We start from the raw sequence: 18,026 nt of genomic DNA on the forward strand, positions 1-18,026 counted from the left end.
TGCTTCAATATATAGAGACTATATAGTATTGTAAAGAAAAACTGAAGAGTGAAGAACTTTGTGTCCAGTGTAATGACTAACCACGATTCCTAAGAAATGAAAATGCTTCTTACTTCTTGACAAAGAAGTTAAGGACTAAAATGAGACATACATTTTCAGACTTAACTCAAAATGCAAATTTGTTTAACTTGACTATGCTGAAGGATTTCAAGAAAGGGAGTTGCTCTGCTGAGAGGGAAAACAGTAAAAGAGGGTTTAAGGAGATTTAGAGTAATAAGGCAGAAAAAAGAACAAGAACATTCAAAAGAATAGGAACATCAAGTCCTTTTAAAAGCTGCACAAGACATGAGTTTTGTTAGAAACTCATATAGCTTTAGAATTAATATCTTAAAAAAAGATATATATATACACAGAGAGAGAGAAAAAGAGAGAGAGACATAAAGTATAGTCCAAGTTTCACTATAATCCTAGTATTTATCCAATTCAGAATAATAAAAAATAAAAACTTTTCTTAAAAAAACATATTAGATAATAACTGCATAAGTTGCATTTAATTTTTATGGCAGTCTTTTTACTTATGCTCATAATAAGCACCACTTTAAAATAAATTGTCCTAAGAAATGATGTTTCTAGAGTACAGCTAGATGGAACAATGGATAGAGCACTGATCCCGGATAGGGGGGTTCACTTCAGCGAGCTGCCACTTAATAGCTATGTGACCCTGGACAGGTCACTCAACCCCAACTATCTCACCTCTCTTCCTCAAAAAACAAACTGTAATTATTAAATACTGTTAAAACAAATGACACTTTGTTGTTGAAATTCCCTAATTATCAAAGAAATGCAAATCAGGACAACCTTAAAACGTCACCTAGCATTGTCAAAGTAGCAAGAAAATTATAAAACCAAAATTAATAGTGCTGTGGAAAAACAGAAGTGGATGGGACTGCAGATTAGTACAAACATTTGAGAACAATACAGTGATATGCATTAAAAGTAGTAAAACATAGCTTTTAACAACTCTGTAATCTTACTGCTAGCACTTTACCTCAAAAATACATAAAAGGAAGGGAAAAAACCCTATATGAACAAAAATACTCACAGTTTCTCTATTTGTAATAGCAGAAAATAGATGAGCGACCTATATGTAAAAAAAACCTGAGAAATGCTGAATAAACTGCTGTGTATAATAATGTAGTACAATTTTGTGATATAAAAAAATGATTCACACAAGGAAATGTGGAAAGACCTACAGACATGAAAATAAATGTACAGTCAGCAGAACCAGAAGTGTGCATACATTGACTACAATTATGCTAGGAGAGAGGAAAGAAGGAACAAGACCAGAAATTGTAGAACTTCGGTCGTATCTAGGAGAGAGGGAATAAAAGCATTTTTGTTTGTTTCTTAATTCATCTTTTTACTTTATTTAAATAGGAAGAGTTTCACAAAAAATTTTATTTTATTTGTATGTTTGTTTTAGTTCACAGTAATGAAAAAAAATATTTTTAAGAGAACTAAATATTTCTTGTTGCCTTTAGGAAAAAATGAAACCAATCCCTTTACCTCTTTATGGAGTATTTGTGAGCTACCCTTTGATTTTAACTGCAACTTGCTTGTCTTCTGTTGTTCATTGTTAAATTCTTTCAATGGTATCCACTGGACAAATAATTCATTTCTAGAGTACATAAGATTAAGTTAATGTTTACAAATGGTTTAAAAACTCCTTTTGTTCTACCACTGCATTATAGTTACAGTGAAAACAAATAAAATTAAAGGTCATTTTCTTTTTCACTTCAATAGCTGCCATGGCCAAATAATTCATCACCAAGCGAATAACTTACTTAAGTTTGTTCATTCTTAGATAAAATATTATACTAAACTATAAATTAATACTTGAAATTGTGGCACAATACCAAAGCCTTTCCAATATGGTAACTAGCCTAAGCTTTTATTCCACTGGTTTAAGCTTTGAACACCTAAATCACTTTCACTTCCATAAGGCTTTTTAAAGTGTAATACTGCATACAAATATAGGGTGATACGATTGTTCTTTCAAATAATATAAGGAGATCATTGGAAAAAGTCATTGAACTTTTTCCTACCTAAGAGTTCTGAGTTCTTAATATCTAATAAGGTTGTAAAGCTCTTTACCTAGAATAATTCATCTGGTAACTATCTTAGAATATTTAGAACACTGAATTAGAAGACTAGAAATGTGCATATTCACTCTGTTCTTATGTTACTCAACATATTAACTGGACTCAATTGCCTCTATGGTCCTCTACCAGATCTAAGGGCCTAATATCAGGGGAAAAAAAACAACTTAGCTTTTGAGTTAGGGTGTTTGGATTTAAATCCCCATTTGGAAAATTATCTGTGGGGACTTACGCAAGTCATTTCCCTTCTTTTGAAAAGAGGTTTAGACTAGATGATGTCTAAGATTCTTTCCAGTTCTAAATGTTTAAACTACCCTCATCTGACAAGAATTCAGTTTTAATTTTGTAATATATTTAACAAGCCACTGGAGGGAGCTCTTACAGTCTTGTGATTTTAAAATAAAAAACAGCAATTTTTTCCTTTAATTTCCATCAACTTGCTTTTTGTGTGTGACATTTTTAATTGAATGAAACTTAAGTAGATATATTCTTTCAGTCATTCAGAGAAGCTAAGTATTTCTGAGCTTGAAAAGACCTCAAAGGTCAATCCATAGCTGAAAAAAAAAGTTCTCTCATCTTCACATGATCACCTACTCTCCAGCTGAAACACTTCAATAAGATCTCAATAACTTCTGAGCCAAGCCACACCAATTTTGGACAGTCCTAACGTCTGGGAAGACTTTTCTTACACCAAATCAAAATCTGCCTCTCTTAAAAATTCTATTCACTATTCATGTTCTACCCTCTGAAGGCACAAAATAAATCTAATTTATTTTCCAAATGAAAAGAATATCAGATACTGCAACATATCTAACATATATAGGACTGCTTGCCATCTAGGGGAGGGGAAAAATCGGAACAGAAGCGAGTGCAAGGGATAATGTTGTAAAAAAATTACCCTGGCATGGATTCTGTGAATATAAAGTTATTATAAAATAAAATATTTTAAAAAAAAATTAAAAATTTAAAAAAAAAAAAAAAAAAAGAAAAGAATTATCAGGTTCCCCAGTTCTCTCTTCCCTAATAAGCTAGATATCCTAAGCTCTTTTGTCTCATCACCATAAAGTATGGTCTTCTAGTCCACTGACTATTTTGTTGGTTACTCTTCTCTAAATGAGTTCTAATTCACTAGTATCCTTCCTACAATTTTTTTTAGTGGCTTCCCAACTACTTCTAGGATAAAATGTAAATTCCTCTGGTATTTAAAGGCCCTCCTAAAATGCTATCCATACCCAGAGAAAGAACACAGATCAAATATACTACTTTCATTTTCCCCCCTTTCTTGTGATTTTTTTCCCTTTTATTCTGTTTCTTCTTTCACATAACCAATGTGAAAATATATTTAATATCATTTTACATATATAGCTCTCCTGTCAAATTGCTTACCATCTTGGGAAAGGAGAAAAAATATGGAATTCAAAAGCTTATAAAAGTGAATGTTGAAAACTATCTTTACAAATAATTAGCAAAAAGAAATAGATTAGTTGATCAGTGGAAAAGGATAGGTTCACAAGACAGAATAGACAACTATAGCAATCTAGTGTTTGACAAACCCAAAGATCCTAACTTTTGGGATAAGAATTCATTATTTGATAAAAACTGCTGGGATAACTGGAAATTAGTATGGCAGAAATTAGGCATGGACCCACACTTAACACCATATACCAAGATAAGATCAAAATGGGTCCATGACCTAGGCATAAAGAACGAGATTATAAATAAATTAGAGGAACATAGGATAGTTTATCTCTCAGATTTGTGGAGGAGAAAGAAATTTGTGACCAATGATGAACTAGAGACCATTACTGATCACAAAATAGAGAATTTTGATTATATCAAATTAAAAAGCCTTTGTACAAACGAAACTAATGCAAACAAGATTAGAAGGGAAGCAACAAACTGGGAAAACATCTTCACAGTTAAAGGTTCTGATAAAGGCCTCATTTCCAAAATATATAGAGAACTGACTCTAATTTATAAGAAATCAAGCCATTCTCCAATTGATAAATGGTCAAAGGATATGAACAGACAATTTTTAGAGGATGAAATTGAAACTATTATCACTCATATGAAAGAGTGTTCCAAATCATTATTGATCAGAGAAATGCAAATTAAGGCAACTCTGAGATACCACTACACACCTGTCAGATTGGCTAAGATGACAGGAAAAAATAATGATGAATGTTGGAGGGGATGCGGGAAAACTGGGACACTGATGCATTGTTGGTGGAGTTGTGAACGAATCCAACCATTCTGGAGAGTAATCTGGAATTATGCCCCAAAAGTTATCAAACTGTGCATACCCTTTGATCCAGCAGTGCTACTACTGGGCTTATACCCCAAAGAGATACTAAAGAAGGGAAGGGACCTGTATGTGCCAAAATGTTTGTGGCAGCCCTGTTTGTAGTGGCTAAAAACTGGAAATTGAATGGATGTCCATCAATTGGAGAATGGCTGGGTAAATTGTGGTATATGAATGTTATGGAATATTATTGTTCTGTAAGAAATGACCAGCAGGATGAATACAGAGAGGCTTGGAGAGACTTGCATGAACTGATGCTAAGTGAAATGAGCAGAACCAGGAGATCATTATACACTTCGACAACAATATTGTATGAGGATGTATTCTGATGGAAGTGGATTTCTTTGACAAAGAGACCTAACTGAGTTTCAATGGATAAATGATGGACAGAAGCAGCTACACCCAAAGAAAGAACACTGGGAAACGAATGTGAACTATTTGCATTTTTGTTTTTCTTCCCGGGTTATTTTTACCTTCTGAATCCAATTCTCCCTGTGCAACAAGAGATCTGTTCGGTTCTGCAAACATATATTGTATCTAGGATATACTGCAACATATCTAACATATATAGGATTGCTTGCCATCTGGGGAGGGAGTGGAGGGAGGGAGGGGAAAAATCAGAACAGAAACAAGTGCAAGGGATAATGTTGTAAAAAAAATTACCCTGGCATGGATTCTGTCAATATACAGTTATTATTAAATAAAATAAAATATTTTTTAAAAAAACAAATAATTAGCAAAAATGAAACACAGTTAAGCAGAAGACAATAAGAGGAAGGATAGAGAAATGCCCAACGGCTTGGGGGAAAGGAGAAGCAAGGATCAGGCAAGTTGGACATTACTCTTTAGACTAGAAATGCTAAGATTTAGAAAAATGAATTATGTAATACCTTCTAATAAGAGAATTAAGAAACACTTCACCCAAAGAAAATTTTAAAATACTGATTTGTGGAATTCAATAGCATTGTGTAAATAGTTTGGTATACAAAAAAGCTAAGAGACTTGGAGAGGTGAAAGGATTTTCCTCAAATTACTGAATGATGAAGTTTGGAAACTGAACCATGAGCTTCTGCTTCAGAATTCCTATGAAAAATTTTCTCTTATGGACTGAAGCATGGATTGGAGAAATTAAGACTTTGACTGTTCCTTGTGAATGATCTTTGCTCTGCAACCACTTGAATGTTTAAAGATAAGTGATTTATGATTATCCTCCCCCCAAAAAAGCCCTTCATAATATGGCTTCAGTCTATCTTTTCAGACTATTATAATACATTATTCTCCCTTATACAATTTATGCTCCAGTCACAATTCCCCAGATGTAACATTCCATTTTTCACTTCCCACGCTGGCTCCATTCCAGAAATGCTTGCCCTTTTCACCTCTCCTTTTCAGAACCTCAGTCTGTGTACATGTATCATCCACAGTAGAATATAAATTCTTTAAGGAGAGGGGAAGTTTTATGTTTATACATCCAGATAGCACACCATCAGGCACACAGTAGGCACTTAATGAATGCTCAACAATTCATTGGCTATACCCATGGTTTAATTCCATTCAATTAAAAAAAAAATTGTTAAGTCTTTGGGTTGGGCAAGGTATCATGCTCCACCTTGGATGTGAAGACAATCATGAGAATGCCAGCACTCATGAAGCTTTTATTTTACTACTGAAAGAAAATGTACACAGGTAAGTAAATACAAATTAATTTGAAGAGAGAAAGAACAAAAACAACTGGGTAAATGAGAAGCTTCACAGAGAGGTTGGAATTTAAAAGGGAAAATGGAAGATTAAGAGAAGGAAGAAACAGAGGTACTACTTAGAAATCACATGTCTAGCTGTAACTAAGTAGAAACGATTGTATTCATGGATGGCAGTCATCTTAGTCTTTAAAGTTTATGAGACACTTTATATATTTTTTCTCTTTTGAGCCCTACAATCTGTGAGGGAGACACACTACAAGCCGCATAATCCCTACTTCAACATAAGGAAACTCAGAGGTTAAGTTATCTGCCCATGCTTGCACATATTACTAGGCAGTGCAAGCAGGAGTCAAACCCACATCTTCACTTGAACTCCAGTAGTCTTTCCACAATGCTTTTCCAAGGTACAACAAGGAGCTATGTACTTTCTATTTATGAACTCCATACATTCTATATCTGTGAACTGACAAATAGGGCAAGCTCTGTTATTAACTCATTATGAGACCCTAGATAAGTCAAGAGGCTTCAGATTCTTAATATGTAAAACAGAGCATATCTAATTAGATTCTAAGCCAAGGATCTATGAATTTGGGGTTGGTTTTTGTTGGGTTGTTTTTTTTTTTTTTTAATATTTTGATAACACTATTTCAACATAATTGGCTTCTTTTATGTCATTTCTTTTTATGAATTTAAAAACATTAATCTGAAAAGGATTCATAGGCTCTATCAGACTATCAAAGGAGTCCATAACACAAAAACAGTTGGACTAAACTGTGCCTAGGGCACACTGAAGTTTTAATAGCATTCTATATTTTGAGGTCCCTTCTGACTCTAAAATTCTGTATTCTAGATATGCCAGCTCTATAATTCCATTCATAGTAGCAAGTTACCTTTTTTAAGTTTAATAAACCCCCGTAAGAAAAAAAAAAAAAGTGGATATAAATCAAAGAGATTGCAGATAATATACATATTTAAACATAAACACACACACCTCCAACCAACCCCAAAGCAATTCAGTCATCATATTGTTTTAGATTACTTTGTTCACAATGTGAAAACTACACTTACAGAAGAGACTATGCTTCTCATGGGCAAGAACCCTATTATTTGTATTTCTCCCAAGTGTCTTTCACTGGGCCTAATACATAGAAGGTGCTCAAAGGTTTGCTTCCTGTCTTCAATTTCACATAGCATTTGAAACTTATAATGTATTATTATATACTCCAATATTTCAAACTTTAAGCTTCAGGAAGACAGGGACCATGTCTTACCTAAACCATGCATTCCCCATAAGTGCCTAATATTATACTATTCTATACACAATAGGTGCACAATGTTAGTGTAAATGAATAAACAAAGACAACTCACAGAATCCAATATTTTACCAAAACAGTCAACTATTTTTATTTCTGAATTAAAACTATTCTAACCCATTAAATGACAGAGAAGACAACAGGATATCACAAAAAAGAGCATTGGTCTAGTCATCTAAAGACCTAGTTTCTAATCCTGACTATTAATTAGCTGCATTACCCTAGGCAAATTCTTGGGCAAGTCATGTCCTACCTTTATTAAGTAGATTTCACAAGAGACAACTTCCTGGGCTACAAGACTTTGGAGACACAATCATCTCTCTTGTCTTACTTTCTTCCCTGTAACATGGGCGATTTGGATTATATTTCTGCTAACATCCTCCTAACCCTAAATCTGTAATTCTATGAGACAAAGTCATAGAATGGATGGTATAGGACATGGAGTTAAGAAACTTGGACTGGAAGGAATTCTAACTCTCCTCCCTACTACTCATGCTCCTTTGTTTAAGTCACAACCTCTCAGAGCTCACTTAGTCTGATCTGCAAAATCTGGGGTTTGGACTAGTTCATTCAGAAGCTCCTTACAATCCTAAATGCATCTAAGCACGAAGTTCGTCACAATGTAAAATTTAAAAAAAAAAATAAACCCTAGTAAGTAGTACAATATTACAATGAAAATAAGTCATCAAGTTACCTAAAAAGCATCTGTTTAAGCATTCGGTTAGCTGTAACAACTCTGGGTAGACGTCCTGTAGAAAGGGAATGGAGCTCCAAGTTGGAAGAAATCAGCTGAGTTGTCATGTCAGTGTCTGCAGCAGTCCCAGCACCACAGCAACTGGAAAATATGAGCAATTTAGAAATGTCAAGGTCCAATTACCCATTCAGTCAATAGAAAACCTTCAGATAACTTTTCTAAAGAAAGGTGGGGTGATATTAAGACTGGTAAGCCCAATTACTCAATCTATCCCTTGCTTAGATTTAAGATCTGGACTGTTAAAGGCAACAAATAAAATGCTAAAATTCTCTTAAGTATAATGAAAAAAGCACTAATGTAGGAATGAAATGAGGTGGTTTTCATCTTAGCTCCTCCATTAACTTTTCATGTGATCTTGGGCAAGTCATTGTACCTAATAAAGGAATCAGCTTTTTCAAAAGAAAAAGTGAGAACTGATTAGATCCTGAGAATCCAACATGCAGTCTGCAATCCAAATATAACTTATTTGACCTTGGAGTACACAATCTGCCAAATATTTTTAGCAAGAAGATGTTTACCTCATTAGCTAGAAAGTAGGGAAGTAAATACATTTGCTCACTGTCCCTCTGCATCCAAATGCTTCCATGTGTCATATTAGAGAGTTCAGAACAATTATTAGCAACTATCACTGAAAATTAATATAATAAATTCATGCTGTCTGGACACGTGGCTCATTATTGAGAAACCTGGGCATTTCTGGTCATTTTTACTGTTCATTCTAGGAGACATTTTATGATTTCAGTTCAGATATTCCAAGTCCCAAGATCCTTATCAGCATTAACATTTTGTGTTTTATTCTAAGGTCCAGCTCCTCAGTTTACATTCTTTTTTCTAACAACCTATTTCTAAAGTAACTTTCCTATTCTAATATTCTATTTTCTAACACAGTTCCCAACTTGTGCAAATATAACAAACCTTCCTAAATATCAAAATATTTCACTGGATCCACAGGATAGCAATAGCTATTCTATTAGCATCTGATGACTGAGGAAAATACTTAACAAAAAAGCTATTATGAACTTAAGTGAACATGTATTTTATTAACCACAGAATTTACATCCTTTTGCAAAAGAGTGATACATATCTTTGAAACATGTTAGTTACCCAGTCCAGAGAAAATACATTTCCTTATTGATTATACTGAGGCTATATGAAGTGGCCAATGCCATTTTGTAGCTTTCAGAGACTAAAAAGTCTGGTGGAAGGAAATCTTAGACCTAGATTCCATATCAGGATTCTTTGCAGTAACTCCACGGCACAGACTAGGAACTACTATTCTGACATTCTGTTTCAATGTTCTTTGAATATTAATAGTCTTAAAGATATGAGATCTTTAAAACAGAACATCTAATTCATGAAGTCATGGATCATAAATTGAGAGTTGGAAGGAATTTTATAAAAGTATTATATCTGAAAGATCTTATATGGTGGAAATAGCACTGGACTTGAAGAAAAAAGAATTCAGCTTAATATGAATTGTATGGCTTTAGCCACTTAACCAAAATGGGCCTTAGCCTACTCAATTATAAAATAAGGAAAATGCAGCTAGATGATCTCTAAAGTCTATTCTAGTTCTAAATCTTATGATCCAAATATCTTCAGTTCCACTGAGTTTAAATTACTAAAACCAAACTCTCAAAACACCAAGAATTATAAATATGATCAATACTTACTAGATATTAGGAGATATGAAATGTATTTTTGAACAGTTCTTGTCAGCAACAACCATTCCTTCTGTTGCTCTTGTATCTGCCCCAAGAACTATGCCATCCTATTTAAAAAAAAAAAAAAAGCAAACATATTTAACAAACAGACATACCACAAAAACATATTTTAAGTCTTTAAGTCAGTGGGGTACAATGGGAATTACACTGGATTTGAGTCAGAAAACATACATACGAATCAAATCTCTGACAATTATTAGCTATGTCACCATGTACAAGTCACTTTACCGCTACATATTTCAATTTATTCATCTATTAAAAAAAGGGATAATAAGCCTATCAAGAGTTTAAAACAATTTTAAAATTCATATCAGACACAATGTACACATTAAAAGAATGGTTTAAAAAATGGATAAAAAACAAAAACAAAAAAATTAGCATTCCTTCCCAATAAAACAGCTATAATCATGCTTTAAAAAAGATATTCTACTATAATACACTTTTACTGGACTCATCCCCAAGAAATAGCAAATTAAAATCAGAAGACCTGGGTTCAAATCAAAGTTCTGTCACTTTGTGACTTAAACATGGTACCTATCTCTTTGGAGCTTAGTTTCCTCTTCTATAAAAATGAGAGGGTTGAATTACACAATTTACCAAGTTCACTCCCATTCAAAGTCTTATGATTACAAAAGGGAATCAACATCATTTGCATCAAATGATGTCCAAAATGCTTCCAATTAAAAGGTTTCAATTCAACAAATATTTACTTAATGAATGTTCAGCATGTACATGTTAATGTGACAGCATTGGGGAAGATAGAAAAAGTATTAAATTATAGCTAACTCCCACACAGCATTCTTTATTCACCAGAATTCAGTATGACACATATAGTCTGACAATTCTCAGATACTAATAGATTGACAAAAATTTTAACATTCTAGGTTTTCTTTCTATACCTTGTAAACCACTCCAGCGATGGTTGTGCCTGTTTTCCGAGCTGTTGGAAGTTTATAGCCCTTTTTCACAAACTCAGCTTCAATGATGGCATTTCTGACATTGAGGGGGAAAAAAAAATCTGGTTAAACAGCACCCTACTTCTCTGTGGGAGATTAGCTAAAAGGAGGAAGTAGTTCTCAGCAGAAAAACTTGAAAATGGAGGCACCAGTTTGTTTGAGTAGAAAGAGCACAGGATGAAGAATTAGTAGATCATACTGAGTGGTACAGCACAAAGCTTTCTTTCTGCAAGAAGTCTTGTAGCCACAAACCTGAGGTCAAGTTCTGTGACTGAGTCAATTATTCACCTAAGTTTCCTCAAGTCTAAAATAAAGCATTGGGCTAAATGATTTCTTAAATACCTTCCAATTCTAAAATGCTTACATCACTTTATCAAAAGCAAACTGGGATGGGATGGAGAAAGGAACAGTAAGGATTTGCATGATACCCAAGCCAGGATCTAGGGTCTATGCTACTTAAGCAAAATGGAAAATACAGCTAGACAATTTTTTAGAAAATCATGATTTCACTGACATAAGGTACTACTGGATGAGAAAACTTCCTCAACCAATATAAATCAACACCTTCTCAAACTGAAAAGTCACCTCCAGTATCAAAGGCAAAGTGACTTGCCTGGGTCACACAGCCAGTGTATTTAGAAAAGAACCTAGAATACAGGTTTTGATTCCAAAGCTAGGTCTTTAATCATTATGTCACTCTCATTTCTTTTTAAAACTACTGCTTATAAATAAATTTGGATAAAATACTATACCAGTGAGTTCAGAACCAAAATAACAATTATTTAACTGTTCTTTTAAAAAGTAAAATTGTATTCAAATTTTGCCCATGACATGCAATATTTTGGTACAGTCCAGTTCTCCAGATTTTCAGAAATGAACTACTGGAGGCTGCACCTAAAAAACTCCAGTACCGTGAGATCAACAGGTAAATTCTCCACATATCAGTATAGCATTGGGTTAAATAAAATCAATTCTATTGCGTGGGGACACTCATTATCACGCTTAAGAAGGAGGGCAGATTAAGTGATCCTAGCACAGAAGGGAGAAAAGGGAAAAGGAAGAAAAGCCAGTAAGAATAGAGGATTCAATTTAATTAAACAAATAGTTATCAAAGACATTAAAACTCCACATTCTGCAGTAAGGACTCAAAAGTCCAAAGAAACAATCTCTGCCTGAAGAAACCTTGCAGGAAAGAAAGACAAAAAAACTGTACTCAGAGATGTAAACAAGAGGTCTTAAGAAAAAAAGGGATTTTACCAAGTCAGAGGTGAATAGGGCATGTTTTTTCTATGTTAAAGCCCAGGAAGGTAATATTTGACTATATAATGTAATTTTATTGTACTATAAGAAAATGAGAAATATGAAAGAATCAAGAGACATATAGGAAGATTTATATGATGAAGAATGAAGTAGAATTTGCAAACCAATATACACAACAACTACACTGTAAATGAGATGGGGGAAGTTTTTTATTTTTTTAAAAGGAAACTGGATGCTGTGTAATTATTAACAACCAAGTTTGAAACTGAAAAGGGTTACTTTCACTGAAGAAATGTCCAATGTTAAAGATGTTATCAGAATTGGTAGGGGTATTATTTATTTTTGCTCAACTTTTTTTTTTTTCTTTTTAAACTATTGCTAAGGGGAAGGATGTATCTGGAAATTACTGTGATCCGATAATCTGCCAAACAAACAAAAAAAAAAAAAAAAAAGAGGACAACAAAGAGATGTTAAAGGAGGGAAAGGAACCCACATGTGCAAAAATGTTTGTGACAGCCCTTTTGTAGTGGCAAGAAACTGGAAACTGAGTGGATGCCCATCAGTTGGGGAATAGCTGAACAAGTTATGGTATATGAATGTTATGGAATATTACTGTTCTACAAGAAACAAGCAGCAGGATGATTTCAGAGAGGCCTAGAGAGACTTATATGAACTGATGCTAAGTGAAATGAGCTCATTGTACACAACAACAACAAGATTATCCGATAATCAATTCTGATGGACATAGCTCTTTTCAACAATGAGATGATTCAAGCTAGTTCCAATGGTCTTGTGATGAAGAGAGCCCTCTACACCGAGAGAGGACTGTGGGAACTGAGTGTGAATCACAACATAGCATTTTCACTCTTTTTGTTGTTATTTGTTTGCATTTTATTTTCTTTCTCATTTTTTTCCCTTTTTGATTTGATTTTTCTTGTGCAGCAAGATAATTGTATAAATATATATGCATATATTGGAGTTAACATATATATTTTACCAAGTTTAACATATATTGGATTTCTTGCCATGTAAGGAAGGATGTGAGGGGAAGTGGAGGAAAAGTGGAATACAAGAGTCAATGTTGAAAAATTACTCGTGCATATTTTTAAAATAAAAAGCTTTAATTAAAAAAAGAACAAAAGTAAAAGTAACACAAAACAAACAAAAAAAGAGGGCAAAAAAGTACAAGATCTACATGAACTGATGCTAAGTGAAATGAGGAGAACCAGGAGATCATTATATACCTCAACAATGATACTGTTTGAGGATGTATTCTGATGGAAGTGGATCTCTTCGATAAAGAGAGCTAATTCAGTTTCAACTGATGAAAGATGGGCAGAAGCAGCTACACCCAAAGAAAGAACACTGGGAAATGAATATAAACTGCTTGCATTTTTGTTTTTCTTCCCGGATTATTTATACCTTCTGAATTCAATTCTCCCTGTGCAACAAGAAAACTGTTTGGTTCTGCACACGTATATTGCATCCAGGATATACTGTAACCTATTCAACATGTAAAGGATTGCTTGCCATCTGGGGGAGGTGTGGAGGGAGGGAGGGAGGGGAAAAATCGGAACAGAAGTGAATGCAAGGGATAATGCTGTAAAAAATTACCCTGGCATGGGTTCTGTCAATAAAAAGTTATTAAAAAAAAAAAAAAGTACAAGATCAAAATTTAATGCAGATGAGAGGATGCTGAGAGGTAACAGAACAGGAGTGGAGGAAGAAGAAAAAGAAAGAGGAAAGGAAATAATAATAAAAAGGGACAAGAGATTGGGGAGATATGAAGGGGAAAAAAGGAAACCAGGATAAAGAACACGAAATACTACAATAGTGGAAAGAGCATTGTCTCCTGAGTTTAAGCTTTACCTCTGATGCTTACTATATTACACCCTTTGGTCAAGTCAATTCATTTCTCTGTATCTCAGTTTCTTTATTAATAAAAAAGAAAGAGTTGTAGTGGAAAGCCTTTGAGGTCTCTTTTAACCTCAGAGTGATCTTCCTTTAGGGAAAGACGGAGAAAGAGCTTTCACAAACACACACGTTCAACACGCCAAACTCATCATCTTTCTCCCCAAACCCTCCTCTTTTTCTAATGTTTCTATTTCTTCCAAAAATACAGCCACTCTCCCAGTCACACAGGCTCAAAATCTAGTTATCATCCTTAATTCCTCACGCTCACCAACCTCCTTCTTCCAAATCTAATCAGTTGCCAGAGTCTGTCGATTTAACATCTAATACAAGCTAACCCATTTCACCTGTCCCCTGATACTGTCACCAAACTGAGGTTGGCCCATCTTTACGCAAGGACTATATTTAATAGCTTGCTGGTGGTTGGCCTGACACAAGTCTCTCTCACTCCTCTCCATCCTCATTCAGCTGTCAAAAGTGATCTTCCTTAATCATTCCTATTCAATAAACTCCGATGACTCCTCATCATTTCCAAGTTCAAATATAACATCCTCTGAAATGCAAAGCCCTTCATAAGTCCGCTGCAGTTTTCTTAAAGACCCAGTCTATGCAAACAAGATCCAACGTCTCTCAACTGGACATTTTCTCGGGCTGGAATGGTTCTCCCTCCTCAATTCTCTGCTTCCAGGACTGCCTTGCTCTCTTCTCTGCTAGAACCTCACTTTCGATAAGAGACTATTCCTGATCGATCTTAATTCTAGTACCTTCCTTTTATCATCTCCAATTCATCCTATACGTAGCACATTGACGTAGGATTGTTCGCATGCTGTCTCCCTCAGATTGTGAGCTCCCTGGGCTGTAGCCTTTCTTTGTACTCCCAGTACAGTGCCCGGCACGAGGAAGGCGCCTAGTCCATGAGAACTCACATGTTCTCATGTCACACACAGGAACCCCCTTCACAGGCCCCCGACATTAACAGCTGAGGAGAGCAGAGGAGAGGGGGTCCCCCACAGCTACCGCGGGCCCGCGCTCGGGATCTCGAATCCCTTAGTCACCCGCGGGCCGCATCCGCCAACCCTCCTCCGTCCCTCTCCCGGCCCGGCCAGAGCCCTGTTCCCCGGCCGCCCTCACGGAATGCGGCTCCGCCTCCCAGTCCCAATCGTTGCCCTAGTCCAATCCTACTTCATACCTGCGGCAGTTATCGAAAGAGAAACCGCCGGCCGGGGCCTGGCATACGGAGACGGCCGCCATCTTTCCCTGGGGAGTACTTCCGGAGCCGGGGCGGGAACTCGGGAGCAAGCACAGTGCTTCCGGCGCGGCGCCGCCGGCGGCTCCACGAAAAGAGAATGGGGCGGGCCTTCGGAGGACGCAGAGCACGTAGGTTCTCGGGCTCTTGTCCTAAAGGCCGAGGTGCCTTTTACGAAACAGGAAGTTACGGTTCCAATTTCCGACTGCCCACGTTCCTTGTTGCTTACGTGATCCCACATAGTGAGATCATTCTTTTGTAGCTGTTAGTATTTAATATTGTTAATTGCCGAGGGGGGAGGGGCCTAATCCACCGGGGCTTGCCACTGAGTCACGGAGAGCTGAATTCAAGTGCTGACTGACTCATGCTAGACCCTTAACCTTTCAGTGACCCAGGCAGTTCTCTAAGACTTTAGGGGGCGGAGATGGTGCCAACTTCTCCTGGCTCCTCATACCAATGAAAGCATAGGTCCAGTACCTGTACCTATTTTAACTACTGTTACATTATCTTCTAATGTCTCAGGTCTAACACGCTTATCTCACGGTATCATTGCATTTAGAGCTGAAAGGGAGGGAGAGAGCAAGGGATGAAAGAAGGAAACAAGCATCTATTAAACATAAATTATGTGCCAAGTATTGTGCTAAGGACTTTGCAAATATTTAATGGGGTGGGCGCTATTATTCCCATTTTACTGTTGGGGAAACTGAGGCAGAGAGTGGTTAAGTGACTTGGCCAGGGTCATAACAAACTAGAAGTACAGAAAGGAATAATTAAGCACTTACTAATGTGGACTTGGAGCTTCCCATGTCAGCAAGAAGCCTATCCAGTTGGCTATTATCAGGTTTAACCCAGTCCACAAACATCCTGTTGCGATGGGGTGTTGTAAGGGTGGAAGTCTTGATCAGCTTCCATTATCCCTCCCACCTCTGGGCATCTCAACTACCTTTGAGATACTGATTAGCATATCTGGTCTGCCAGGTGCATTCCATCTGGCTCCTCCTTGATCCCTCCCTCAGAGTTACCAAATTCTTCCCCTTCTCCCGCCAAGGCTACTTCCCCTATAAAATAGGCATTCATGTTGAAGAGCTTTGCTAAGTCTTTTCCAGGTCTAAACCAAATATGAAGTATTCTCTCTCATCCTCGTAGTGTCTTCCTTCAATGGCATCTTTCTCTTTACTATAACTAATTCCGCTTAGTCTGTCAAACTCTTCTAGGGATTTAAACTGCCAGTCAATGACCCATAATCAAGCCTCATAGCATATTCCCTAATGGATTCTTCCAAACTCCTTTCCCTGGTAACCCTACTCTCCCAAACTCTTCATTTTTACCACTCTTGCAGCCTATTTTACCTCTTCATTTTGTCTGTAACCTCCTCTAAAATTTACCATTGTGAATGGCCATTGTGAATTTGTCAGATGTTTATTTTGAACTAGAAATTGTTACCCTGATTTCATCAATAATAACATCTCATTTTTCTAGAAATCATTTATTCAAGAATTCCAAATATCCTGGGTATTTGAAGTCAGTCAACAGTTTGAAAGTAAGTCCCTTCAAGTTCCTCTCTGAATACCTAAAATAGAAACAATTAGGCACTGATAGCTATTTGCTAATCATGTTCTCACTGTGCTGAGTCAGAATTCTATTTCCCAGCTTAGTTCCCCGGGCTTCCAAGTGATGAAACTTTTTACTTAGACCCAGAACTACACTATCCTTAGTAAGCTATCTTTGGGCCGTGCAGTCACAAATTCTCTTTATTCCTTTCCATCTTCATCTCTCAGAACAATATTGTCATTCCAGAACAGGGAGGGTTATTTAATTGTCCTGTGACTTCACTCACTATCTCAGTGACTTTCCTGACCAAAACACTCCACTTTCATTGCATGTATGTACATACATGTGTATATATACATGTGTATACAGATACAGATATATATGCACCTATACATACATATGTGTGTATAAACAAATATTATATATATCGTTTGTCTTCTCCAATTACCATGTAAGTTCCTTGAGGAGAACTTTTGAAAAGTATGTCCCCAGTGCTTAGCAAAGTTCCTGGCACATAATAAGTGCTTAACAAAATATCTAAAAATCATTTACCAAGACTCATACACCTTGTTGATAATATAGATCAATCCATATCTTTAACATGCTATTTGCTTTTGTGGAACAGCCCATTTCTGAAAGATACTAAATAAGCAAAGTACAACTGTGTTAATTGGTAAAAATGAATGAGAAAAATTAAGGGATTACTATGTGCATTGAACTAATGCTATGAATCTAAATACAGAAACAATGGTCCCAGCCCTTAAATAGAAGCCAAGGCTCCCTGTAGAAGAAAAAGAATACACCTGCAAGGTCATGCTATTTTTATTTGAACAGTCACAGGGATAGTGAATAGAAGGATAAAGGAGCCAACAGATTCACATTCTCCAAAAGAAGTAGTAGTACTGTTTTGTTTAGCTATTTACAAAGGAAGAAATGAAAAGGGGCTATAGATAGAGTTTGATGTCAGGGCCAATAGCCAGCCTGGTCTATGAAACATTGTTTGGGTCTGAGGTTGGCTACCTTTGCACTAGCTGATTTGACAATTAGGTAAGCCCAGTCTTAAACCAATGGTTCCAAAATTAGTGAAATAAGGTAACCAGGAAATAGTTTCAAGAGATCCTGAAGTCCAGTAGAGGTTCTTAGAATTTGT

General features: G+C 36.0%; 1 protein-coding gene across 1 annotated transcript in view; it reads right to left on the reverse strand.

Moving 5' to 3' along the window:
• The window catches only part of PSMB7 (proteasome 20S subunit beta 7), an 85,185-nt gene extending 69,801 nt beyond the window's left edge, over positions 1 to 15,384 (reverse strand). The window contains exons 1-4 of the mRNA XM_051979621.1: positions 15,269 to 15,384; positions 10,852 to 10,945; positions 9,902 to 9,999; positions 8,169 to 8,309 (exon numbers count right to left, since the gene is read on the reverse strand). Coding sequence (XP_051835581.1) covers positions 8,169 to 8,309; positions 9,902 to 9,999; positions 10,852 to 10,945; positions 15,269 to 15,330 — 395 coding nt within the window. The 5' untranslated portion in view covers positions 15,331 to 15,384. The remainder of the gene's footprint in view (positions 1 to 8,168; positions 8,310 to 9,901; positions 10,000 to 10,851; positions 10,946 to 15,268) is intronic.
• Positions 15,385 to 18,026: the final 2,642 nt, after the last annotated feature.

The sequence above is a fragment of the Antechinus flavipes genome, chromosome 2 (assembly GCF_016432865.1).
Source record: "Antechinus flavipes isolate AdamAnt ecotype Samford, QLD, Australia chromosome 2, AdamAnt_v2, whole genome shotgun sequence".
Lineage (NCBI taxonomy): Eukaryota > Metazoa > Chordata > Mammalia > Dasyuromorphia > Dasyuridae > Antechinus > Antechinus flavipes.